Below are 27721 nucleotides of genomic sequence, written 5' to 3'. Positions count from 1 at the left end.
ACTTGGGGTACAGGATAATGACACGCTGACACTTGGGGTACAGGATAATGACACGCTGACACTTGGGGTACAGGATAATGACACAGTGGCACCTGGGGTACAGGATACTGACACGCTGACACTTGGGGTACAGGATACTGACACGCTGACACTTGGGGTACAGGATAATGACACACTGACACTTGGGGTACAGTATAATGACACGCTGACACTTGGGCTACAGTATAATGACACACTGACACTTGGGCTACAGTATAATGACACACTGACACTTGGGGTACAGTATAATGACACGCTGACACTTGGGCTACAGTATAATGACACGCTGACACTTGGGGTACAGGATACTGACACGCTGACACTTGGGGTACAGGATACTGGCACGCTGACACTTGGGGTACAGGATACTGGCACGCTGACACTTGGGGTACAGGATACTGGCACGCTGACACTTGGGGTACAGGATACTGGCACGCTGACACTTGGGGTACAGGATAATGACACGCTGACACTTGGGGTACAGGATACTGGCATGCTGACACTTGGGGTACAGGATACTGGCACGCTGACACTTGGGGTACAGGATACTGGCACGCTGACACTTGGGGTACAGGATACTGGCACGCTGACACTTGGGGTACAGGATACTGGCACGCTGACACCCCAGTAGGTGATGTTTGGCTCTTTTGGTCTTGAAGCGACTGATTCCGTTTCCCCCCCATACTTCCACCTTGAAGGTCACCAATGACAACCATCTTCAGTTGGAGCGGAGTTTATTGTCTCCGTTAATGCTGCGCTGCATGTTCCCCATCTGCGGCAGATCGTTCTCGTCTTCCCCCCATTCCATGACACACAGTTGATCCCAATTTCATGCTCAATAAACCTCCCTTATTATACCAAATGACACAGGGAACAGCAAATTCACTTGTTTCAGTCTTTTGTATCCAGCCCGGCCATCTGCAGCACCACCGGTCTGATGTATTCAGCTCTAACCACCTGCCGCATCACCCAAATCCCCAGCGCCGGGCACCAAACCGGAAAATGACTGCTCTGATGCTGCGGGTCTGTGGGTATCCAGATACCAGGCAATGGGGACTACATGAGGGACTCGATAAGGATCACACAGGTATCAGAGGACCTGACGTGTTTAGGGCATAAAGAAAGGCCATGACTGTATAGGGCTTGTGACCCTGAATCCGTACATACCTTTCATTACGTAATTAACCCTTCCAGAGCCGAGATATCAGAGTTTAAAAAGATATGCAAATTAGTCTTTGGAGCCCACTGGGCGTTCCCCTCGGCCCCTAGATTACAGGGGAGAGGCAGAGATTATAATGCCACCTAGTGGTCAATCCGGGGGTACAAAAGGCGACCAGTGTATAGGGGGGAGGGGGCTGAACTGTGCTGGGCTTAGAGGCCGTAGGGAGCGGCCAGTGAGCTCCAAAGACTAATTTACACATCTTTATATCTCGGTGCTTAAAGGGGTACTCCACTGAAAATTTTTTTTTTTTTTTTATCAACTGGTGCCAGAAAGTTAAACAGATTTGTACATTACTTCTATAAAAAAAATCTTAATCCTTCCAGTTCTTATCAGCAGCTGTTATGATCCACAGGAAGTTCTTTTCTTTTTGAATTTTCTTTCTGTCTGACCACAGTGCTCTCTGCTGACACCTCTGTCCATTTTAGGAACTGTCCAGAGTAGGAGTAAATCCCCATAGCAAACCTCTCCTGCTCTGGACAGTTCCTGACATGGACAGAGGTGTCAGCAGAGAGCAACGTGGAAAAGACAGAAAAACAATTGAAAAAGAAAATAACTTCCTGTGGGTCATAACAGCAGCTGATAAGTACTGGAAGGATTAAGATTTTTTAATAGAAGTAATTTACAAATCTGTTTAACTTTCTGGCACCAGTTGATTTAAAAAAAAAAAATGTTTTCCAGTGGAGTACTCTACTGGCCAGCATTTGGAAGTAAATGTCCTGAAAGCTGTTTTTGTGCTGCAGGGGTCAGCCACGCCCCTGATGACATCATGGTCACGCCCCTTCAATGCAAGTCAATGGGAGGGGGCGTCACGCCCCCTCCCATTGACTTGCATTGAGGGGGTGTGGCCATTCCACCAGGGGCACGGCCGACCCCTGCAGTGTGAAAACAGCTTTCAGGACATTTACTTCCGAACGCTGGCCAGTGGAGTAACCCTTTAAGGGGCAAATTGAGTAATGAGAGGTCTGTACAGATTCAGTGTCAAACCCAGCTCTCCTGGGCAGGGTCTTATCTCCTATGTCTTATATTGTTTCACTGGGTCAGTATATTATGCTGGCCAACAGTCCCAACTTTTCTGAGACAATCCTGTATACCAGGACACAAAATGGATGAATCTAATGTGTACAATCGGGTACATTGGGGGCTCCTTGGGGGTGGGGCTAAAATATCTCAAGTGTAGAAGGCAAAGGGCTATAGATCAAAGGCTCTTCTGGGCAGGGTCTTATCTGCTATGTCTCATATTCTTTGCCTGGTTTCACAAACCAGGCCACAAAAGAAGTTAAAGGGGTACTCCGGTAGTAATTGCCGATACCGATAATGTCCAAAATCGTGAATATCGGCCAAACCAATAATCGGTCGATCCCTAATTCCTGACATGGACAGAGGTGTCAGCAGAGAGCACTGTGGACAGAGAGGAAATAAATTCAAAACTTCCTCTGTATTATACAGCAGCTGATAAGTAGTGGAAGGATTAAGATTTTTAAATAGAAGTAATTTACAAATAGGTTTAACTTTCTGGTACCAGTTGATTTGAAATTATTTTTTTTTCCATCGGAGTACCCCCTTTAAAGTATACAATGGTAACATTGGGAGGAACCTCGGGGGTGGGGCCTAAATGCCCCACTTATGCAAGGTAAAGGGCCATAGATAGCATTAGGTAAGGTACCGTAAAGGACAGTTGTGACTATGGGGTCATCAAGTATCAATTTAGTCACCATTATAACAGTGATAGTTTTTAGACTCGAGGCCGGAAGAAGCGCACGCTGCGCGATATTACCGGTGATTGCCTCTGAGCGCCCATGTATCTCTGGAGTCCCAATCCACTGGTGTTTCCATATAGGAGCTTTGAGTCTCGTATCCAGCGGTGAGTGCGGATGTCCTTTATAGTGCGGATGTCCTGTAATAGTCTCTAGATTGTAAGCTCTTCTGGGGAGGGTCTTATCTGATCTGTCTCATATTCTATCGCTGGGTCACCATATTATATCCATATCTGACAGTCCCAAATTTGCATAGTCTTTAGACTGTAAGCTCTTCTGGACAGAGTCCTCCCTGCTTTGCCTTATATATTATGGTTGGGACAGCTTATTATGTACTGGACAACAGTCAGAACTTTGCAGGGACAATGCCGCAAACCGGACCACAAAGATGGTGATGCAAATATATCCATTGATAAATTATGGAGAAACCTCAGGGGTGGGGCTTAATTGTAAATGGCTTGAAATAGCATTAGGTAAGGTACAGGGACATTTCTGACTATATTTTCTTCTAGCAATGGAGGTATCAATTACTTAGTATTATAACTGTGAAAGTCTTTAGACTGTAAGCTCTTCTGGGCAGAGACTTATCTGCTACGCCTCACATTCTATGCCTGGGTCGGGAAATGATGTCCGTGCTGTCAAACAATCTCAACTTTGCTCGGATAATCCAGCAAAACAGATTGCAAAATTAGGGAAGCTTATGTATAGAATTAGAGATTTTTGAGGCACCTAAGGGGCAGGACGAAAACATCTTAATTCCCAATGTATTCCATATTTCTTTATGATCAGGAATGATCTACATAGATTGTCCAATCAAAGACATATACCATATAAATGCTATTACATTAATAGGTAAAATCTGAAAAACAAAGCCCCGCCCCTGAGGTGCCTCTTAAGCTTGTTTACATAAACTCTTATCCTTTTGAGGCAACTTATGGATTTGCCCGAGACAAAGGGCTACAGACTGCTTTGGATAATGTATGCAGAGTGATCATCATTAATAAGGGCAATGGCATCTCCATTATCTTTTGTTTTTATTAAAACTGTAATAGTCTCTAGATTGTAAGCTCTTCTGGGGAGGGTCTTATCTGATCTGTCTCATATTCTATCGCTGGGTCACCATATTATATCCATATCTGACAGTCCCAAATTTACTAGAACAATCCCGCGAACCAGGCTGCGAAATTGGTGAACTTTTGTATACAATGAAGGCTTTTTGAGGCACCTCAGGGGCGGGGCTTAAGTGTCTTGCCTGTACAAGGGAAAGGGCTAGAGATCACATTAGATAAAGGTATAATGAGCGATAGTTGTAAAAAAGAAAAAAAAAATTTGTATCCATTGCCTTAAGTCACTATTATAACTAGAGATGAGCGAATTTACAGTAAATTCGATTCGTCACGAACTTCTCGGCTCGGCAGTTGATGACTTATCCTGAATAAATTAGTTCAGCTTTCAGGTGCTCCCGTGAGCTGGAAAAGGTGAATACAGTCCTAGGAAAGAGTCTCCTAGAATTTACTGTAAATTCGCTCATCTCTAATTATAACGAATATATCCAATAGTACAGTTTGGAGGGACCTCATGGGTAAAGGGATTGGATCCTTTCTGCCAAACATTCTCAACTTTGCCGGGACAATCCAGTGAACCAGGATGCAAAATTTGTAATCTATTGTATGCAATGATGGTTTTTTAAGGCTCCTTGGGGGCGGGGCTGAAGTGTCTCGACAAGGCAAAAAGATTGTATTAGATACAATATGCTGAGTGTTTTTTTTTTTCTTTTACACCAGTTCGTCCCAACCAGAGTGCCTCCAGCTTTTGCAAAACTACAAGCCCCAGTATGCCCGGACAGCCTTTGGCTGTCCGGGCATGCTGGGAGTTGTAGCTTTGCAACAGCTGGAGGCACCCTGGTTGGGAAACGATATAGGCTAAAAAGGGTCAGGGACCTATGTGCACTGGTATCCATAATCTGCATCAAAAGTATAAGAGTTTGTGTAAACAGGCTTTAGAGGCACCTCAGGGGCGGGGCTTTGGTTTTCAGATTTTGCCTATTAAAGTGATAGCATTTATACAGTATATTGTCTTTAATGGGACAATCTATGTAGATCACTTCTGATCATGAAGAAATGTGGGAATACATTGGGAATGACCGGAAATAAAGACACATTATAACTAGCATCTGATAATCGGGAAAGTCTAAAAAAAAAAAAGAAAATGTAAATTAAAAAAAAAAATACTTCAAATGCGTGAGTAAATAGAACAGAACTGCATGTTTCTGCATGTCAATATTCTGCATTCTTCTTATTACCATCTCAAAGCGTCTATCTGGGACAGGCACTGGGAGACGAGCGGCCGCTCACAATCTAGGACACAATCTGGGACACAACAAGCTAAAGTTTCTGTTCCGCCAACGTCTTGACACAGAATAAGTTTATTTTCTACTAAAACTTGACACCTGGGGACGAGGAGATGGGCCCGGCCATGTGGAAACTACATCTGTGCTGTTACAGCAGGATACTACCCCGGCGTCAGCACTTACAGGCGGCCACCGTCTCCCCGCACACCCTCCCCCCCCCGCTGATCCGCCAGGCTTCAGCTGGTTTTGGGCGCGGGTGGAGCGTCCCCCGGTGATCCGGGCCGGGAGCACGTGGCTAATTCAAAATTCATGGTCGTCAGCAGCTGACGATGTCCCCGGGGCACCTACAAAGGACATCGCTCCGTTCACGCGGAGTCTGTTTTCAGACGAAGATTCCCCCGAAGACGCGTTGTTCTCATGAATTTTTTACCGTCCTCATTCACACAAAGTAAGCAATCTGGAGAGCGGCCCGTGAGAGCGCAACGAAATGGATATAATGATCCGTCCTGTCAAGGAAATAGTTCGGAACGCCTGACCGTGCCACGCTAAGTCATATACATTACCTATCCTGTACTGATCCTGAGTTATATCCTGTATTATACTCCAGAGCTGTACTCACTATTCTGCTGGTGAGGTCACTGTGTACATACATTACATTACTTATCCTGTACTGATCCTGAGTTATATCCTGTATTATACTCCAGAGCTGTACTCACTATTCTGCTGGTGAGGTCACTGTGTACATACATTACATTACTTATCCTGTACTGATCCTGAGTTATATCCTGTATTATACTCCAGAGCTGTACTCACTATTCTGCTGGTGAGGTCACTGTGTACATACATTACATTACTTATCCTGTACTGATCCTGAGTTATATCCTGTATTCTACTCCAGAGCTGTACTCACTATTCTGCTGGTGAGGTCACTGTGTACATAAATTACATTACTCACCCTGTACTGATCCTGAGTTATATCCTGTATTATACTCCAGAGCTGTACTCACTATTCTGCTGGTGAGATCACTGTGTACATACATTACATTATTTATCCTGTACTGATCCTGAGTTATATCCTGTATTCTACTCCAGAGCTGTACTCACTATTCTGCTGGTGAGGTCACTGTGTACATAAATTACATTACTCACCCTGTACTGATCCTGAGTTATATCCTGTATTATACTCCAGAGCTGTACTCACTATTCTGCTGGTGAGATCACTGTGTACATACATTACATTATTTATCCTGTACTGATCCTGAGTTATATCCTGTATTATACTCCAGAGCTGTACTCACTATTCTGCTGGTGAGGTCACTGTGTACATACATTACTTATCCTGTACTGATCCTGAGTTATGTCCTGTATTATACTCCAGAGCTGTACTCACTATTCTGCTGGTGAGGTCACTGTGTACATACATTACATTACTTATCCTGTACCGATCCTGAGTTATATCCTGTATTATACTCCAGAGCTGTACTCACTATTCTGCTGGTGAGGTCACTGTGTACATACATTACATTACTTATCCTGTACTGATCCTGAGTTATATCCTGTATTATACTCCAGAGCTGTACTCACTATTCTGCTGGTGAGGTCACTGTGTACATACATTACATTACTTATCCTGTACTGATCCTGAGTTATATCCTGTATTATACTCCAGAGCTGTACTCACTATTCTGCTGGTGAGGTCCCTGTGTACATACATTACATTACTTATCCTGTACTGATCCTGAGTTATATCCTGTATTATACTCCAGAGCTGTACTCACTATTCTGCTGGTGAGATCACTGTGTACATACATTACATTACTTATCCTGTACTGATCCTGAGTTATGTCCTGTATTATACTCCAGAGCTGTACTCACTATTCTGCTGGTGAGGTCACTGTGTACATACATTACTTATCCTGTACTGATCCTGAGTTATATCCTGTATTATACTCCTGAGCTGTACTCACTATTCTGCTGGTGAGGTCACTGTGTACATACATTACATTACTTATCCTGTACTGATCCTGAGTTATATCCTGTATTATACTCCAGAGCTGTACTCACTATTCTGCTGGTGAGGTCACTGTGTACATACATTACATTACTTATCTTGTACTGATCCTGAGTTATATCCTGTATTATACCACAGAGCTGTACTCACTATTCTGCTGGTGAGGTCGCTGTGTACATACATTACATTACTTATCCTGTACTGATCCTGAGTTATATCCTGTATTATACTCCAGAGCTGTACTCACTATTCTGCTGGTGAGGTCACTGTGTGCATACATTACATTACTTATCCTGTACTGATCCTGAGTTATATCCTGTATTATACTCCAGAGCTGTACTCACTATTCTGCTGGTGAGGTCACTGTGTACATACATTACATTACTTATCCTGTACTGATCCTGAGTTATATCCTGTATTATACCCCAGAGCTGTACTCACTATTCTGCTGGTGAGATCACTGTGTACATACATTACATTACTTATCCTGTACTGATCCTGAGTTATACCCTGTATTATACTCCAGAGCTGCACTCACTATTCTGCTGGTGAGGTCACTGTGTGCATACATTACATTACTTATCCTGTACTGATCCTGAGTTATATCCTGTATTATACCCCAGAGCTGTACTCACTATTCTGCTGGTGAGGTCACTGTGTACATACATTACATTACTTATCCTGTACTGATCCTGAGTTATATCCTGTATTATACCCCAGAGCTGTACTCACTATTCTGCTGGTGAGGTCACTGTGTACATACATTACATTCCTTATCCTGTACTGATCCTGAGTTATATCCTGTATTATACTCCAGAGCTGTACTCACTATTCTGCTGGTGAGGTCACTGTGTACATACATTACATTACTTATCCTGTACTGATCCTGAGTTATATCATGTATTATACTCCAGAGCTGCACTCACTATTCTGCTGCTCCCCTTGTATAATAGGTGCAGGTTGTGAGTGCTGCTCTGGGGTATAGTACCGGCTGTGACCCCTTTATTGTAGTCAGTCAGGACCCCGCTCCATGTTATACAGTACTTACCACTTTTGGTAAAACAGAAGTAATGGCATCTTTGATGGCGTCTCGGAGGTGGGGGATGTCGATGGCAGAACCAAGTGTCAGCAAAGCGTCCTGGGGGGGAGAGAAGACAGAAGTGTGAGGGTGATGGGAGAAAAGGTGAACAGCTGAGGGTTTGTTACAATGGTATCTGTTCTAGACAATCCTCTGTGGACTCCAGACTGATACATTGTAACAAACAAATACAAAGTGTCCTGAGAAGTCGCAGAAATCCATCATATACAATGATCAATCCCTCTGTAACATCCGATATACACAACATTCTCCAGTAAATAGCTGTAAATATTCTGCGGGTGATTACAGCGAGCGAGGCGGCAAATAACGGATCATCGCCGCAACACAATGTATTTTAGAAGGGGATTTTATTTTCCATTATCATTTCTCAGGATTTCAATTTTTGCTTATAATAAAATATGAAATGAAAATAAAATTAGACACCGGCCCCCTCCCCCCCCCCCCATGGCAGAACCCCCCGCCCATGCCCACCTCTACATGGGCCCAGCCCCGCACAGACACGGATACACATCCCATAGATTGTTGTGATCTCATATCTACACCAAGCAGACGGTCTCAACTATGGCGCAAAATACAGCGGCGCCACAGACACGGGAATTCAATTTACTGACAACATTGTTCCCTCTCTGAGGGATATTTATCAGATCTGAGAGCGAGACAGAGAAAGAGACAGAGGGGGAGAAAGAGACAGACAGAAAGAGACAGATGGAGAGAAAGAGACAGACAGAGGAAGAAAGAGACAGACAGAGAGAAAGAGACAGAGAAAGAGACAGAGGGAAAGAGACAGACAGAGAGAAAGAGACAGACAGGGAGAAAGAGACAGACAGAGAGAGACAGACAGAGAGAAAGAGACAGACAGAGGAAGAAAGAGACAGACAGAGAGAAAGAGACAGAGAAAGAGACAAAGAGACAGACAGGGAGAAAGAGACAGACAGAGAGAGACAGACAGAGGAAGAAAGAGACAGAGAGAAAGAGACAGAGGGGGAAAGAGACAGAGAGAAAGAGACAGACAGAGAGAAAGAGACAGACAGAGAGAAAGAGACAGACAGAGAGAAAGAGACAGAGGGGGAAAGAGACAGACAGAGAGAGACAGAGAGAAAGAGACAGAGGGGGAAAGAGACATACAGAGAGAAAGAGACAGAGAGAAAGAGACAGAGGGGGAAAGAGAGAGAGGGAGAAAGAGACAGACAGAGAGAAAGAGACAGAGAGGGAAAGAGAGAGAGGGAGAAAGAGACAGAGGGAAAGAGACAGAGGGAAAGAGACAGAGGGGGAAAGAGACAGAGGGAAAGAGACAGAGAAAGAGACAGAGGGAGAAAGAGACAGAGAGAAAGAGACAGAGGGAGAAAGAGACAGAGAGAAAGAGACAGAGAAAAAGAGACAGAGGGGGAAAGAGACAGAGAGAAAGAGACAGAGAGAAAGAGACAGAGGGAAAGAGACAGAGGGGGAAAGAGACAGAGGGGGAAAGAGACAGAGGGGGAAAGAGACAGAGAGGGAAAGAGACAGAGGGGGAAAGAGACAGAGGGGGAAAGAGACAGAGGGGGAAAGAGACAGAGGGGGAAAGAGACAGAGGGGGAAAGAGACAGAGGGGGAAAGAGACAGAGGGGGAAAGAGACAGAGGGAGAAAGAGACAGAGGGAGAAAGAGACAGAGGGAAAGAGACAGAGAGAAAAAGACAGACAGAGAGAGAAAGAGACAGAGGGAGAAAGAGACAGAGAGAAATAGACAGAGGGAGAAAGAGACAGAGGAAAAGAGACAGAGAGAAAGAGACAGACAGAGAGAGAAAGAGACAGAGAGAAAGAGACAGAGGGAGAAAGAGACAGAGAGAAAGAGACAGAGGGAGAACGAGACAGAGAGAAAGAGACAGAGAGAGGGAGAAAGAGAAAGAAAGAGACAGACAGAGAGAAAGAGACACAGAGAAAGAGACAGACGGAGAAAGAGACAGAGAAAGAGACAGACAGAGAGACAGACAGACAGAGAAAGAGACAGAGAGAAAGACAGAAGGAGAAAGAGACAGAGAGAAAGAGACAGACAGAGAGAGAAAGAAAGAGACAGAGGGAGAGAGAGAGAAAGAGACAGAGAGAAAGAGACAGACAGAGAGAGAAAGAGACAGAGGGAGAGAGACAGAGAGAGAAGAGAGAGAGAGAGAGAAAAGAGAGAGAAGAGAGAGAGAGAGAGAGAGAGAGATAAAAGAGAGAGAAGAAAGAGAGACTATGACAAGAGATGGGGGAGAGAGAGACAAATAGAGAAACATCCTGCTACAAAAGCTGCTCTACAGAGAGGGAGACAACCTGTTACAACAGCTGTATAGAGAGACACACGCACTCTCACACACAGGTAGATAGAGAGCGCCTCTGGGTAGCACATGGGAGCAGCTGATCCATCATCTCTGCAGAGCTGGTATAATATAATAGTGATATATCCTGCAGATCGTTACACCATTGCCTCTGTATATTGCATCTGGTCGCTGATCAAAACCACCACGTAAGTTAGAGGAGTAGCTTTATTATAATAGCAGGTGTAACAAGGTAGTTTAATAGTCAGATTTTAACCCTTTGTCGGTATAAGAACTCCTTACATCCAGAATACATGATAAAAACCACATACACATTTACCAATATATATATAGTGATAAGTTGAAGGGGATAATAGTGGACGGTCGATATGTGTCACCAAGGCTCCTGGCCGGGGTGAAGTAAGAGCCGGTATTTATTCAGTGTCTGTGCTGCGATGCAGTCTGACACTGTGGCCGTAGTATGGGTGGGGGCCATTCCCAACAATCCAGGCCGCCTTTTGTTGGCCTTAAAGCTAGGCTGCCTCACCAGCTGAGGGGGATTTGCATGTTGGAGCTCACACTGCCAGAGTGGTGAGGTGGAATCTTCCCTGCGTTTGCTTCAAGTTTGGAAGCTGGTCAGCAGACTAACTGAAGTACTGGAAAAGACTTACTTGATGCCGCATGGCATGGACTCAGGTGTGAACTAACACCTAGGGAATTCAGGTGGACTTTGTTGCTTTTTCTTTGAACTGCATCTAAGACTGTTTTTGTTGTTTGCCAAGTGTGAATAAAACACTGAACTTTTATTTGAAAAGTACTGTTTCCTTGCCTCTATACTGCAACCGCACCTATCTGCAAGAGCGAGTCATCACATTTGGTGGAGGATGCGGGCATCGCAGTGAGGTCAGCAGTTGAATTGCAGTACGATGTTGCCAAGAACCAAGCCTGGGAGAACCCTTTGGAGTTGTTGCTAGGGGCAACGAACCTGCCGACAAGTGACTGTCAGTACGGCAGGTGTGTTTCCCCAGTGAGTCAAGGCAAAGCAGTGGTCCAGTATCTGCAGTGATTCAGTGTCTGCAGTCTTGCCAAGATGGAGGCAGTCATAAAAGCACTCATGGAGGCCAACTTGCAACAGCGGGAGACCAACAAGCAACAGCAGGAGTCCAACAAGCACCAGCATGAAACCAACCTGTTGCTGTAACAGCACGTGATGGCGCTACAAACTGCAGTGACAACCTGGGCTGCCCCTGATGCCCAAAAAGCTGTGCGGTTGGCGATCCCTAAGATGGCCCCCTCGGATGATGTTGAGACCTACTTGGCAGTCTTTGAGAAAGTGGCCACAAGGGAAAAGTTACCCCGAGACCAGTGGGCTGAGGTCATCGCTCTGTTCCTGACATCTGGGTCCTAGCCGGCGTACTTTGACTTGCCCGACGACCCGGTTGCTGACTTAATACCCAAACCAGATGGTACCTTTCAGTTCTGTAACAATTTCCAGAAACTTAATGAGGTGTCCAAGTTCGATGCATATCCAATGCCCCGAGTTGATGAGCTTATTGAAAGGCTAGGACAAGCTCGGTACTTTTCTGTTTTGGACCTCGAAGGAGGCTGCCAAGGAGAAAACAGTCTTTGTCACATTAGAAGGTTTGTTTCAGTACAAGGCGTTACCCTTTGGTCTACATGGCGCTCCAGCTACGTTTCCAATGCTAATGAACATTGTACTCCGGCCACATTGTCGGTATGCCTCAGCTTATCTGGACGATATCATCATCCATAGTACAGACTGGGAAAGTCACCTTCCTAAAGTACAGGCAGTGGTAGACTCCCTTAGGAAGGCCAGGTTAACTGCTAACCCCAAAAAATTTGCAATTGGGTTAGAAGAGACCAAATATCTTGGGCATGTCATTGAGCATGGAGTTGTCAAACCCCAGGTAAACAAAGTAGAGGCCATTCGAAATTGTTGCGACCGGTCACTACCCGACAGGTGAAGTCGTTCCTAGAGATGGTGGGTTACTATATGAGATTTTTTCCCCCACTTTGCTACAGTAGCTGCACCCTTAACAGACCTCTTGAAGGGACACAAGTCCATAATGGTGCGTTGGAACAAGCAGGCAGAGCAGGCGTTTTCCGGTTTGAAGTCGGCCCTATGTGGGTCTCCGGTTTTGGTGTCACCCGACTTCAAAAAGGAGTTCGTAGTACAGTTGGATGCCTCTGAGGTAGGTCTTGGAGCTGTACTCTCACAGGAAGTCAATGGGGAAGAGCATCCCGTTGTCTTTCTTAGCCACAAATTGACCCAGGCAGAGACCAGGTATAGTATAGTGGAGATAGAGTGCCTGGCCATTAAGTGGGCACTCAAGTCTCTCTGCTATTATTTGTTAGGGAGGAATTTTGTTCTCGTGACGGATCATTCTCCCTCAAGTGGATGTGCCAAGCCAAGGACAAAAATGCCAGGGACACCCAGTGGTTTTTGTCCTTACAAAACTAAGTTCACGGTTGAACACCGGGCTGGTCAGTTGCTAGGCAATGCCAATGCCCTGTCACGGGTCCACAGTTGCACATGTGTCCACCCCCTCAGGGTGGAACAAGGGGGTATGTGAGAAGGTGAAAGACATGGTGGTTGATGGGCGGTATGTGTCACCAAGGCCCCTGGCCTTGGTGAAATAAGAGCCGGTATTATTCAGTGTCTGTTCTGCGATGTAGACTGACACTGTGGCTGTAGTATGGCTGGAAGGCCAATCCGAACGGCTCTTACTGGGAATAGTCAAGTGTAGGGTGGGGGCCATTCCCCACAATGCAGGCTGCCTTTTGTTGGCCTTAAAGCTAGGCTGCCTCACCAGCTAAGGGGATTTGCATGTTGGAGCTCACACTGCCAGAGTGGTGAGGTGGAATCTTCCCTGCGTTTGCTCCACGTTTGGAAGCTGGTCAGCAGACTAACTGAAGGCCTGGAAAAGACTTGCTTATTATGGCACGGACTCATGTGTGAACAAACACCTAAGGAATGCAGGTGGACTTTGTTAAGGCTGGGTTCACACTACGATTTTCAAATACGGTAACCTTATACGGTTTTCTGCTAAAAAACGTATGGCAAAAACCATATGCAACCGTATGACTCCAAATACGGTTTTTCCCCGTATACGGTTCCAAAACGTATGTACGGTTCTATCCGTTTGCATCCGTTTTTGCCAACGATTTTGCTATTTTGTTGGAATTAGTTTTCAAGCAATTTAATAAAGTTACTATTGTTCTATTGAAATTCCTTCTGCGCATGTGTCAACTCCAAAAACGGATTAGAAAAACAGTGTGCAACCGTATTCTGAAATTCTGTGCACGGTTCTCATAGACAACAATGTCATAAGGTCCGCATACGGTTTTCCAACCGGAGGCAAAAACGTGGTCGACAGCGTTTTTGCCTACGGTTGAAAAATCGGTAAAGCCGTATCCGAGGCAAAACGGATGCAACCGTACACAACATTTGGAATACGGTTTACAATGCATTCTCTATGCATACGGTTTCGGATATGGTCGTATTCGTTTTTTTGCGGAAAACCGTATACGGTTACCGTATTTGAAAATCGGAGTGTGAACCCAGCCTAAGACTGTTTTTGCTGTTTGCCAAGTATGAATAAAACACTGAACTTTGATTTGAAAAGTCCTGTTTCCTTGCCTCTATACTGCAACCGCACCTATCTGCAAGCGCGTAGTATCTGGGCCCCGTCCCCTATGTACATTGTATCTGGGCCCCGTCCTCTATATACATTGTATCTGGGCCCCGTCCTCTATATATATTGTATCTGGGCCCCGTCCCCTATGTACATTGTATCTGGGCCTCGTCCTCTATGTACATTGTATCTGGGCCCCGTCCCCTGTGTACGTTGTTTCTGGGCCCAGTCCTCCATGTACATTGTATCTGGGCCCCGTCCTCTATATACATTGTATCTGGGCCCCGTCCTCTATATACATTGTATCTGGGCCCCGTCCCCTATGTACATTGTATCTGGGCCTCGTCCTCTATGTACATTGTATCTGGGCCCCGTCCCCTATGTACATTGTATCTGGGCCCCGTCCTCTATGTACATTGTATTTGGGCCCCGTCCCCTATGTACATTGTATCTGGGCCTCGTCCTCTATATACATTGTATCTGGGCCCCGTCCTCTATATACATTGTATCTGGGCCCCGTACTCTATATACATTATATCTGGGCCCCGTCCTCTATATACATTGTATCTGGGCCCCGTCCCCTATGTACATTGTATCTGGGCCCCGTCCTCTATATACATTGTATCTGGGCCCCGTCCTCTATATACATTGTATCTGGGCCCCGTCCTCTATGTACATTGTATCTGGGCCCTGTCCTCTATATACATTGTATCTGGTCCCCCGTCCTCTATATACATTGTATCTGGTCCCCGTCCTCTATATACATTGTATCTGGGCCCCGTCCTCTATGTACATTGTATCTGGGCCCCGTCCTCTATATACATTGTATCTGGTCCCCGTCCTCTATATACATTGTATCTGGTCCCCGTCCTCTATGTACATTGTATCTGGGCCCCGTCCTCTATATACATTGTATCTGGGCCCCGTCCTCTATGTACATTGTATCTGGGCCCCGTCCTCTATGTACATTGTATCTGGGCCCCTTCCTCTATATACATTGTATCTGGGCCCCGTCCTCTATGTACATTGTATCTGGGCCCCGTCCTCTATATACATTGTATCTGGGCCCCGTCCTCTATATACATTGTATCTGGGCCCCGTCCTCTATGTACATTGTATCTGGGCCCCGTCCTCTATATACATTGTATCTGGGCCCCGTCCTCTATATACATTGTATCTGGGCCCCGTCCTCTATGTACATTGTATCTGGGCCCCGTCCTCTATATACATTGTATCTGGGCCCCATCCTCTATGTACATTGTATCTGGGCCCCGTCCTCTATATACATTGTATCTGGGCCCCGTCCTCTATATACATTGTATCTGGGCCCCATCCTCTATGTACATTGTATCTGGGCCCCGTCCTCTATATACATTGTATCTGGGCCCCGTCCTCTATATACATTGTATCTGGGCCCCGTCCTCTATATACATTATAGTGTGGGCCCCGTCCTCTATGTACATTGTATCTGGGCCCCGTCCTCTATGTACATTGTATCTGGGCCCCGTCCTCTATATACATTGTATCTGGGCCCCGTCCTCTATATACATTGTATCTGGGCCCCGTCCTTTATATACATTGTATCTGGGCCCCGTCCTCTATGTACATTGTATCTGGGCCCCGTCCTCTATATACATTGTATCTGGGCCCCGTCCTCTATATACATTGTATCTGGGCCCCGTCCTCTATATACATTGTATCTGGGCCCCGTCCTCTATATACATTGTATCTGGGCCCCGTCCTCTATATACATTGTATCTGGGCCCCGTCCTCTATATACATTGTATCTGGGCCCCGTCCTCTATGTACATTGTATCTGGGCCCCGTCCTCTATATACATTGTATCTGGGCCCCGTCCTCTATATACATTGTATCTGGGCCCCGTCCTCTATATACATTGTATCTGGGCCCCGTCCTCTATATACATTGTATCTGGGCCCCGTCCTCTATATACATTGTATCTGGGCCCCGTCCTCTATGTACATTGTATCTGGGCCCCGTCCTCTATGTACATTATAGTGGGGGCCCCATCCCCTATTTATATTATAGTGGGGGCCCGTCACCTATGTATATTATAGCGGGGGCCCCATCCCCTATTTATATTATAGTGGGGGCCCCGTCACCTATGTATATTATAGCGGGGCCCCGTCCCCTATGTATATTATAGCGGGGGCCCCATCCCCTATTTATATTATAGTGGGGGCCCGTCACCTATGTATATTATAGCGGGGGCCCCATCCCCTATTTATATTATAGTGGGGGCCCCGTCACCTATGTATATTATAGCGGGGGCCCCATCCCTTATTTATATTATAGTGGGGGCCCCGTCACCTATGTATATTATAGCGGGGGCCCCATCCCCTATTTATATTATAGTGGGGGCCCCGTCAACTATGTATATTATAGCGGGGGCCCCATTCCATATTTATATTATAGTGGGGGCCCCGTCACCTATGTATATTATAGCGGGGGCCCCATCCCCTATTTATATTATAGTGGGGGCCCCGTCTCCATTGTATATTATAGCGGGGCCCCGTCTCCATTGTATATTATAGGGGGGCCCCGTCCCCTATGTATATTATAGCGGGGCCCCGTCCCCTATGTATATTATAGCGGGGGCCCCATCCCCTATTTATATTATAGTGGGGGCCCCGTCTCCTATGAATCTTCTTCCGTCTCCTCTAGCAGTCATCAGTATTCTGGGCCCCGTCCTCTATGTACATTGTATCTGGGCCCCGTCCTCTATATACATTGTATCTGGGCCCCGTCCTCTATGTACATTGTATCTAGGCCCCGTCCTGTATGTACATTATAGTGGGGGCCCCGTCACCTATGTATATTATAGCGGGGGCCCCGTCACCTATGTATATTATAGTGGGGGCCCCGTCACCTATGTATATTATAGTGGGGGCCCCGTCACCTATGTATATTATAGCGGGGGCCCCATCCCCTATGTATATTATAGTAGGGGCCCCGTCTCCTATGAATCTTCTTCCGTCTCCTCTAGCAGTCATCAGTATTCTGGGCCCCGTACGCGACTCCTCCGTCATCTCCCCATCTTGTACACAACCCCGGTGGCGGGTTGGATTAATGACATGCAGAATATTAAAGCCTTATCAGGGGCCGGAGCGGACGGGATGTGTCGCGGCTGATAGAGAACGTGTCTCCTCCGGTTGGACGCGGCTCCTGACCTTTCTCTTCCTCCTGTCCTCTCCTCTGATTGATGTCTCCTGCCCCAGCGCCAAATGTCACCGAATGCATCAACGAGTCCTTGGTAAATCTGAGGCTGGACGTAGCGCAGAACAAGATGGCGGACAGTGAACCGGGAATAATGTGGGGTAAACAAAACTCCCAATAAGTGAGGGGGCGGGGCTGTCATTATTTTACTATATCAGCGATGTCATACAGGGGGCGGGGCTGTCATCACATGTTATTACATTACTATTATATTATATCAGTGATGTCATACAGGGGGCGGGGCTGTGATCACATGTTATTACATTACTATTATATTACATCAGTGATGTCATACAGGAGGCGGGGCTGTGATCACATGTTATTACATTACTATTATATTATATCAGTGATGTCATACAGGGGGTGGGGCTATGATCACGTCATTATATTACTATTATATCAGTGATGTCATACAGGGGACGGGGCTGTCATCACATGTTATCACATTACTATTATATTATAGCAGTGATGTCATACAGGGGGTGGGGCTATGATCACGTCATTATATTACTATTATATCAGTGATGTCATACAGGGGGCGGGGCTGTGATCACATGTCATTATATTACGATTATATCAAACAATATAAAAAAGAAATGCTCACAGCACTCGATGCGCTGGCATAAAAAGTGCTTCTTTATTTCAAACCAAAGGATTCACAGACATCGGGAGTGGAGAGACAGGGACAGGTCAACGACCGTTTCACCACTCCTGCGGCTTCTACTAGACCAATAGAAGCCGCAGGAGTGGTGAAACGGTCGTTGACCTGTCCCTGTCTCTCCACTCCCGATGTCTGTGAATCCTTTGGTTTGAAATAAAGAAGCACTTTTTATGCCAGCGCATCGAGTGCCGTGAGCATTTCTTTTTTCTATTGTTGGATACGTGGATCTATTGCTAAAGCCACTGAGCACCGAAAGACTGGCTTCGTGATCGTGACAGCTCCAACATGCCGGCATCTCTACAGTTAGCAGGAAACAGATGGTGGACTTTTATATGGCAGTGCCGCCCCACATCTTCTTTGGATATTACTATTATATCAGTGATGTCATACAGGGGGCGGAGCTGTGATCACATGTCATTATATTACTATTATATTATATCAGTGATGTCATACAGGGGGCGGGGCTGTGATCGCATGTCATTATACTATTATATCAGTGATCTCATACAGGGGGCGGGGCTGTGATCACATGTCATTATATTACTATCATATTGTATCAGTGATGTCATACAGGGGGCGGGTCTGTGAGCACATGTCATTATACTATTATATTATATCAGTAATATCATACAGGGGGCGGGGCTGTGATCACATGTCATTAAACTATTATATTATATCAGTGATATCATACAGGGGGTGGGACTGTGATCACATGTCATTATATTACTATTATATTATATCAGTGATGTCATACAGGAGGTGGGGCTGTGATCACATGTCATTATATTACTATTATATTATATCAGTGATGTCATACAGGGGGTGGGGCTGTGATCACATGTCATTATATTACTATTATATTATATCAGTGATGTCATACAGGAGGCGGGGCTGTGATCACATGTCATTATATTACTATTATATTATATCAGTGATGTCATACAGGGGGCGGGCTGTGATCACATGTCATTATATTACTATTATATCAGTGATGTCATACAGGGGGCGGGGCTGTGATCACATGTCATTATATTACTATTATATTATATCAGTGATGTCATACAGGGGCGGGGCTGTGATCACATGTCATTATATTACTATTATATTATATCAGTGATGTCATACAGGGGGCGGGGCTGTGATCACGTCATTATATTACTATTATATTATATCAGTGATGTCATACAGGGGGCGGGGTTGTGATCACATGTCATTATATTACTATTATATCAGTGATGTCATACAGGGGGCGGGGTTGTGATCACATGTCATTATATTACTATGATATCAGTGATGTCATACAGGGGGTGGGGCTATGATCACATGTCATATTACTATTATGCTTGCAGAAGGATAAAAAACACAGGGGGCGCTCCCTGATGAGGGGGATCTGCTGTTGTGTGCCCTTCACCACACCACAGTGAGAAACCCACCTTATATAGCCGTGACCTGGATGGTCCATCGATAAGTACGGGCTGGGTAAATGGTGTTGGTTGGCTGCTGCGCTCCTACCGGTATCGGGCCCCATGTCATTATATTACTATTATATCAGTGATATCTTACAGGGGGCGGGGCTATATTCACACGTCATTATATTACTATTATATCAGTGATGTCATACAGGGGAGGGGCTATGATTACATGTCCTTATATTAATAATATATTATATCAGTTATGTCATACAGTGGGTGGGGCTGTGATCACATGTTATTATATTACTGTTATATCAGTGATGTCATACAGGGGCGGGGCTGTGATCACATGTCATTATATTACTATTATATTATATCATTGCTGTTATACAGGGGGCGGGGCTGTGATCACATGTCATTATATTACTATTATATTATATCAGTGATGTCATACAGGGGGCGGGGCTGTGATCACTTGTCATTATATTCCTATAATATCAGTGATGTCATACAGGGGGCGGGGCTGTGATCACTTGTCATTATATTACTATTATATCAGTGATGTCATACAGGGGGCGGGGCTGTGATCACTTGTCATTATATTCCAATTATATCAGTGATGTCATACAGGGGGCGGGGCTGTAACCTTTTCATTGAGGATGATGTCACCGGTACCGATAGACATTGGATTCATACTTGCAAGAGAGACGGAGGATTAAGATGTGATGGAGGAGAGGACGGAGGGAGGAGAAAGATAAGAGGCCGAGGGGGGAGAACGGCGGAGGACAAGACGCGTGAAGCGGAAAGTGTAAAAACTGAGGAATAAAAGGAAAACTAAGGTGCGACTTATAATTGAGTCCTCCCAGTAATGAGGTATTGATCCCCCAGCAGGAATAAGCAATGGCTTCTGCCTGATCAATGGGCCGGGAGAATGCTGAGACTCATTGTCCGTCCGAGCACAGAAATAACCCATCAATAGACTCCTGCGGGGGCAACAATTTTTATGTGTCAGGGGGGATGACTGCATTACAATTTATTACTATAGACATGGAGGCCTTAAAGCGCACCCGTCAGATCCAACAAAAACGTTTTTTTTAAATATATCACTCAGTACCTAATCCTGACTAGTGTTGAGCGGCATAGGCCATATTAGAATTTGCGATATTTCGCGAATATATGGACGAATATTCGTCATATATTCACTAAATTCGCATATTCGTAATATTCGCATATGCGAAAATTCGTACGCCAGTCTCACACAGTAGTATTACAGCCATCTTTAGACCACACAAGCTGGAAGCAGAGAGGGATGATCACTGTGATGTGTACTGTGAAAAAAATATATATATATATTCGTAATTACGAATATACAGTGGTCCCTCAACATACGATGGTAATTCGTTCCAAACGACCCATCGTTTGTCGAATCCATCGTATGTTGAGGGATCCGTGCAATGTAAAGTACAGGAAGCTGTACTCACCTGTCCCCGCCGCTCCGCACCAGGTCCTCACCGCTCCCGGTGCTGTCCCAGGGGCTCCCGATGCCGTCCCGCTGCTCCGGCGTCTTCTTCGCGATCCTCCGGCTTCTTCCGCATCTTCTCCGGGGTCCGGGCCTCGCTTTCTGGTGACGTTATTACGCTGCTGCCCCGGCGCGGCGTGCGTAGTGACGTAATAACGATGCCGGAAAGCGAGGCCCGGACCCTGGAGAAGATGCGGAAGACACCGGAGGATCGCGAAGTGGACCCGGAGCAGCAGGAATAGGTAAGCGAACCTGCTGGGGCACATTACACTGCTATCCGACAGCAGCTTAAGCATTTTGCGCTGTCGGATAGCAGTTAATGCGATGGCATCGTATGTCGATTTTATCATATGTCGGGGCCATCGTAGGTTGGGGGGTTACTGTATAGTGCTATATTCGCGAATTCGCGAATATGCGATATTCGCAAATAAAATTTGCATTGCGAATATTCGTGAGCAACACTAATCCTGACCATGTACATGTAATTTTTATGTGTCTAGCACCTTTATTTATTTTTTATTACACTTTTAATTTAGCTCACTAATCTGAATTCCTCTCAAAGGGAGGGGCGTGGCCTCACTATGCAGGTCTCCGCCCCCTCCCTCAGTATGCTGTCTGCTCACATCTCCCCTAGCATTAGCAAAACTACAACTCCCAGCATGTCCTCACTGATAGTAGCGGGACACAAGCTGACAGTGGGAGGATTTTTCCTGCGCTCAGTGGGAGGATTTTGTCCATGACATAGGTGATGACTCATGGACACAGCAGGACTGGTATGTGTCCAAGCAGGCAGGGGGGGCAGTTGTTTGATTGGCTTTTTCAGTATGAAATACAGAAAATGTTCTAATGAAAGCAATTGCAAATCCTATTGGTTATACATGCTTTACAACGTATCAAAAGTTTTTGTATCTGACAGTGCCCATTGAAGGGAAACTCCCTCTATATGAGGACGGCCATAACTGTGCAGTCTACACCAGTGTTTCCCAACCAGGGTGCAACCAGCTGGTGCAAGACTACAACTCCCAGCATGCCCGGGCAGCCTTCAACTGTCTGGTTGAGCTGAGAGTTGTAGTTTTGAAACAGCTGGAGGAACACTAGTCTTGATAATTCTGATACATTTTACCTGGACCAATACACTGTACAAACACAGAGCTCCAAACCCCCTGCTCTGTTTCACACTGTAAATAAGATTCTGTTTGGCTGCAGCCACCTCTAGGGGGAGCTCACTGCCTAAGGATGTATACAGCTGGTGTTCAGCAGAGTGGGCGGTCCCTAGAGGTGGCATAGGCCATGGCTGTGTGATGGAAAGCAGGAGTAAGTAGACATTGCATGGCTGGGCTGAGTGGGTTTGGCCAAGCTTTAGGAAATGGGTGTGATCAAATGGGTGTGGTCAGGAGGCAGTGAATAGGTGTGTTCATATTAAGGTGGGTGGGGTCAGTCAAGTAGGTGGGTATGGTGAAAGGGTAATATTGATGTTAATAAGGGATGTAAACACAGGACACATGACCCAGACATCACCCAGGACACATGACCGAGACATCTCCCGAGGACACATGACCCAGACATCACCCAGGACACATGACCCAGACATCACCCAGGACACATGACCCAGACATCACCCAGGACACATGACTCAGACATCACCCATCACCCAGGACACATGACCCAGACATCACCCTGGACACATGACCTAGACATCACCCCAGGACACATGACCCAGACATCACCCCAGGACACATGACCCAGACATCACCCCAGGACACATGACCCAGACATCACCCCAGGACACATGACCCAGACATCACCCCAGGACACATGACCCAGACATCACCCATCACCCAGGACACCTGACCCAGACATCACCCAGGACACATGACCCACACATCACCCAGGACACACGACCCAGACATCTCCCCAGGACACCTGATCCAGACATCACCCAGGACACATGACCAAGACATCACCCAGGACACACGACCCAGACATCTCCCCAGGACACATGACCCAGACATCACCCATCACCCAGGACACCTGACCCAGACATCACCCAGGACACATGACCCACACATCACCCAGGACACACGACCCAGACATCTCCCCAGGACACATGACCCAGACATCACCCATCACCCAGGACACCTGACCCAGACATCACCCAGGACACATGACCAAGACATCTCCCCAGGACACATGACCCAGACATCACCCATCACCCAGGACACCTGACCCAGACATCACCCAGGACACATGACCCACACATCACCCAGGACACACGACCCAGACATCTCCCCAGGACACACGACCCAGACATCACCCATCACCCAGGACACCTGACCCAGACATCACCCAGGACACATGACCCACACATCACCCAGGACACACGACCCAGACATCACCCATCACCCAGGACACATGACCCACACATCTCCCCAGGACACATGACCCAGACATCACCCCAGGACACATGACCCAGACATTACCCATCACCCAGGACACCTGATCCAGACATCACCCAGGACACATGACCCAGACATCACCCAGGACACATGACCCAGACATCTCCCCAGGACACATGACCCAGACATCTCCCTAGGACACATGACCCAGACATCACCCTGGACACATGACCCAGACATCACCCCAGGACACATGACCCAGACATTACGCATCACCCAGGACACCTGACCCAGACATCACCCAGGACACATGACCCAGACATCACCCATCACCCAGGACACCTGACCCAGGCATCACCGAGGACACCTGACCCAGACATCACCCAGGACACATGACCCAGACATCACACATCACACATGACCCAGACATCATCCATCACCCAGGACACATGACCCAGACATCACCCATCACACATGACCCAGACATCACCCATCACTCAGGACACATGACCCAGACATCACCCATCACCCAGGACACATGACCCAGACATCATCCATCACCCAGGACACATGACCCAGACATCACCCAGGACACATGACCCAGACATCACCCCAGGACACATGACCAAGACATCACCCCAGGACACATGACCCAGACATCAACCCGGGACACATGACCCAGACATCACCCATTACTCAGGACACATGAACCAGATATCACCCATCACCCAGGACACATGACCAAGACATCTCCCCTGGACACATGACCCAGACATCACCCATCACTCAGGACACATGAACCAGACATCACCCATCACCCAGGACACATGACCAAGACATCTCCCCAGGACACATGACCCAGACATCACCCAGGACACATGACCCAGACATCACCCCAGGACACATGACCAAGACATCATCCAGGACACACGACCCAGACATCATCCAGGACACATGACCCAGACATCACCCCAGGACACATGACCCAGACATCACCCATCACTCAGGAAACATGACCCAGACATCACCCATCACCCAGGACACATGACCCAGACATCACCCATCACACATGACCCAGACATCACCCATCACTCAGGACACATGACCCAGACATCATCCATCACCCAGGATACATGACCCAGACATCACCCAGGACACATGACCCAGACATCACCCCAGGACACATGACCCAGACATCAACCCGGGACACATGACCCAGACATCACCCTGGACACATGACCCAGACATCACCCATCACTCAGGACACATGAACCAGACATCACTCATCACCCAGGACACATGACCCAGACATCACCCATGACACATGACCAAGACATCTCCCCAGGACACATGACCCAGACATCACCCAGGACACATGACCCAGACATCACCCATCACTCAGGACACATGACCCAGACATCACCCTTCACCCAGGACACATGACCCAGACATCATCCATCACCCAGGATACATGACCCAGACATCACCCAGGACACATGACCCAGACATCACCCCAGGACACATGACCCAGACATCAACCCGGGACACATGACCCAGACATCACCCTGGACACATGACCCAGACATCACCCATCACTCAGGACACATGAACCAGACATCACTCATCACCCAGGACACATGACCCAGACATCACCCATGACACATGACCAAGACATCTCCCCAGGACACATGACCCAGACATCACCCAGGACACATGACCCAGACATCATCCAGGACACATGACCAAGACATCATCCAGGACACACGACCCAGACATCATCCAGGACACATGATTCAGACATCACCCAGGACACATGACCCAGACATCACCCCAGGACACATGACCCAGACATCACCCATCACTCAGGAAACATGACCCAGACATCACCCATCACCCAGGAAACATGACCCAGACATCACCCAGGACACATGACCCAGACATCACCCAGGACACATGACCCAGACATCACCCAGGACACATGACCCAGACATCACCCCAGGACACATGATTCAGACATCACCCATCACCCAGGACACATGACCAAGACATCACCCATCACTCAGGACACATGACCCAGACATCACCCCAGGACACATGACCCAGACATCACCCATCACTCAGGACACATGACCCAGACATCACCCCAGGACACATGACCCAGACATCATCCATCACCCAGGACACATGACTCAGACATCACCCATCACCCAGGACACATGACCCAGACATCACCCAGGACACATGACCCAGACATCACCCAGGACACATGATTCAGACATCACCCATCACCCAGGACACATGACCCAGACATCACCCCAGGACACATGACCCAGACATCACACATCACCCAGGACACATGACCCAGACATCACCCAGGACACATTACCCAGACATCACCCATCACTCAGGAAACATGACCCAGACATCACCCATCACCCAGGACACATGACCCAGACATCACCCCAGGACACATGACCCAGACATCACCCAGGACACATGAACCAGACATCATCCATCACCCAGGACACATGACCCAGACATCACCCATCACCCAAGACACATGACCCAGACATCACCCATCACTCAGGACACATGACCCAGACATCACCCATCACTCAGGACACATGACCCAGACATCACCCATCACCCAGGACACATGACCCAGACATCATCCATCACCCAGGACACATGACCCAGACATCACCCAGGACACATGACCCAGACATCACCCAGGACACATGAACCAGACATCATCCATCACCCAGGACACATGACCCAGACATCACCCATCAGCCAAGACACATGACCCAGACATCACCCATCACTCAGGACACATGACCCAGACATCACCCATCACTCAGGACACATGACCCAGACATCACCCATCACCCAGGACACATGACCCAGACATCATCCATCACCCAGGACACATGACCCAGACATCACCCAGGACACATGACCCAGACATCACCCCAGGACACATGACCCAGACATCAACCCGGGACACATGACCCAGACATCACCCTGGACACATGACCCAGACATCACCCATCACTCAGGACACATGAACCAGACATCACTCATCACCCAGGACACATGACCCAGACATCACTCATGACACATGACCAAGACATCTCCCCAGGACACATGACCCAGACATCACCCAGGACACATGACCCAGACATCACCCCAGGACACATGACCAAGACATCATCCAGGACACACGACCCACACATCATCCAGGACACATGATTCAGACATCACCCAGGACACATGACCCAGACATCACCCCAGGACACATGACCCAGACATCACCCATCACTCAGGAAACAAGACCCAGACATCACCCATCACCCAGGACCCAGACATCACCCATCACTCAGGACACATGACCCAGACATCACCCATCACCCAGGACACATGACCCAGACATCATCCATAACCCAGGACACATGACCCAGACATCACCCCAGGACACATGACCCAGACATCAACCCGGGACACATGACCCAGACATCACCCTGGACACATGACCCAGACATCACCCATCACTCAGGACACATGAACCAGACATCACCCATCACCCAGGACACATGACCCAGACATCATCCATCACCCAGGACACATGACCCAGACATCACCCAGGACACATGACCCAGACATCACCCCAGGACACATGACCCAGACATCACCCAGGACACATGACCCAGACATCACCCAGGACACATGACCCAGACATCACCCAGGACACATGACCCAGACATCACCCCAGGACACATGATCAAGACATCATCCAGAACACACGACCCAGACATCATCCAGGACACATGATTCAGACATCACCCATCACCCAGGACACATGACCAAGACATCACCCATCACTCAGGACACATGACCCAGACATCACCCCAGGACACATGACCCAGACATCCCCCATCACTCAGGACACATGACCCAGACATCACCCCAGGACACATGACCCAGACATCACCCCAGGACACATGACCCAGACATCATCCATCACCCAGGACACATGACTCAGACATCACCCATCACCCAGGACACATGACCCAGACATCACCCAGGACACATGA

At 47.3% G+C, this 27721-nt stretch overlaps 1 protein-coding gene across 4 annotated transcripts in view; it reads right to left on the bottom strand.

Annotated features, from left to right (window-relative positions):
• PDE2A (phosphodiesterase 2A) overlaps positions 1-27721 on the bottom strand; it is a 762902-nt gene that overhangs the window by 284576 nt on the left and 450605 nt on the right. For all 4 annotated transcript variants that reach the window (XR_008889432.1, XM_056561064.1, XM_056561065.1 and 1 more), the window contains one exon: positions 8425-8514. Coding sequence is in view for 3 of the 4 variants with exons in the window: in XM_056561064.1 (XP_056417039.1) it covers positions 8425-8514 (90 nt within the window). In the remaining variant the exon portion in view is untranslated. The remainder of the gene's footprint in view (positions 1-8424; positions 8515-27721) is intronic.

Source organism: Hyla sarda, chromosome 2 (genome assembly GCF_029499605.1).
Source record: "Hyla sarda isolate aHylSar1 chromosome 2, aHylSar1.hap1, whole genome shotgun sequence".
Lineage (NCBI taxonomy): Eukaryota > Metazoa > Chordata > Amphibia > Anura > Hylidae > Hyla > Hyla sarda.
This window is presented reverse-complemented; position numbering and strand designations above follow the sequence as displayed.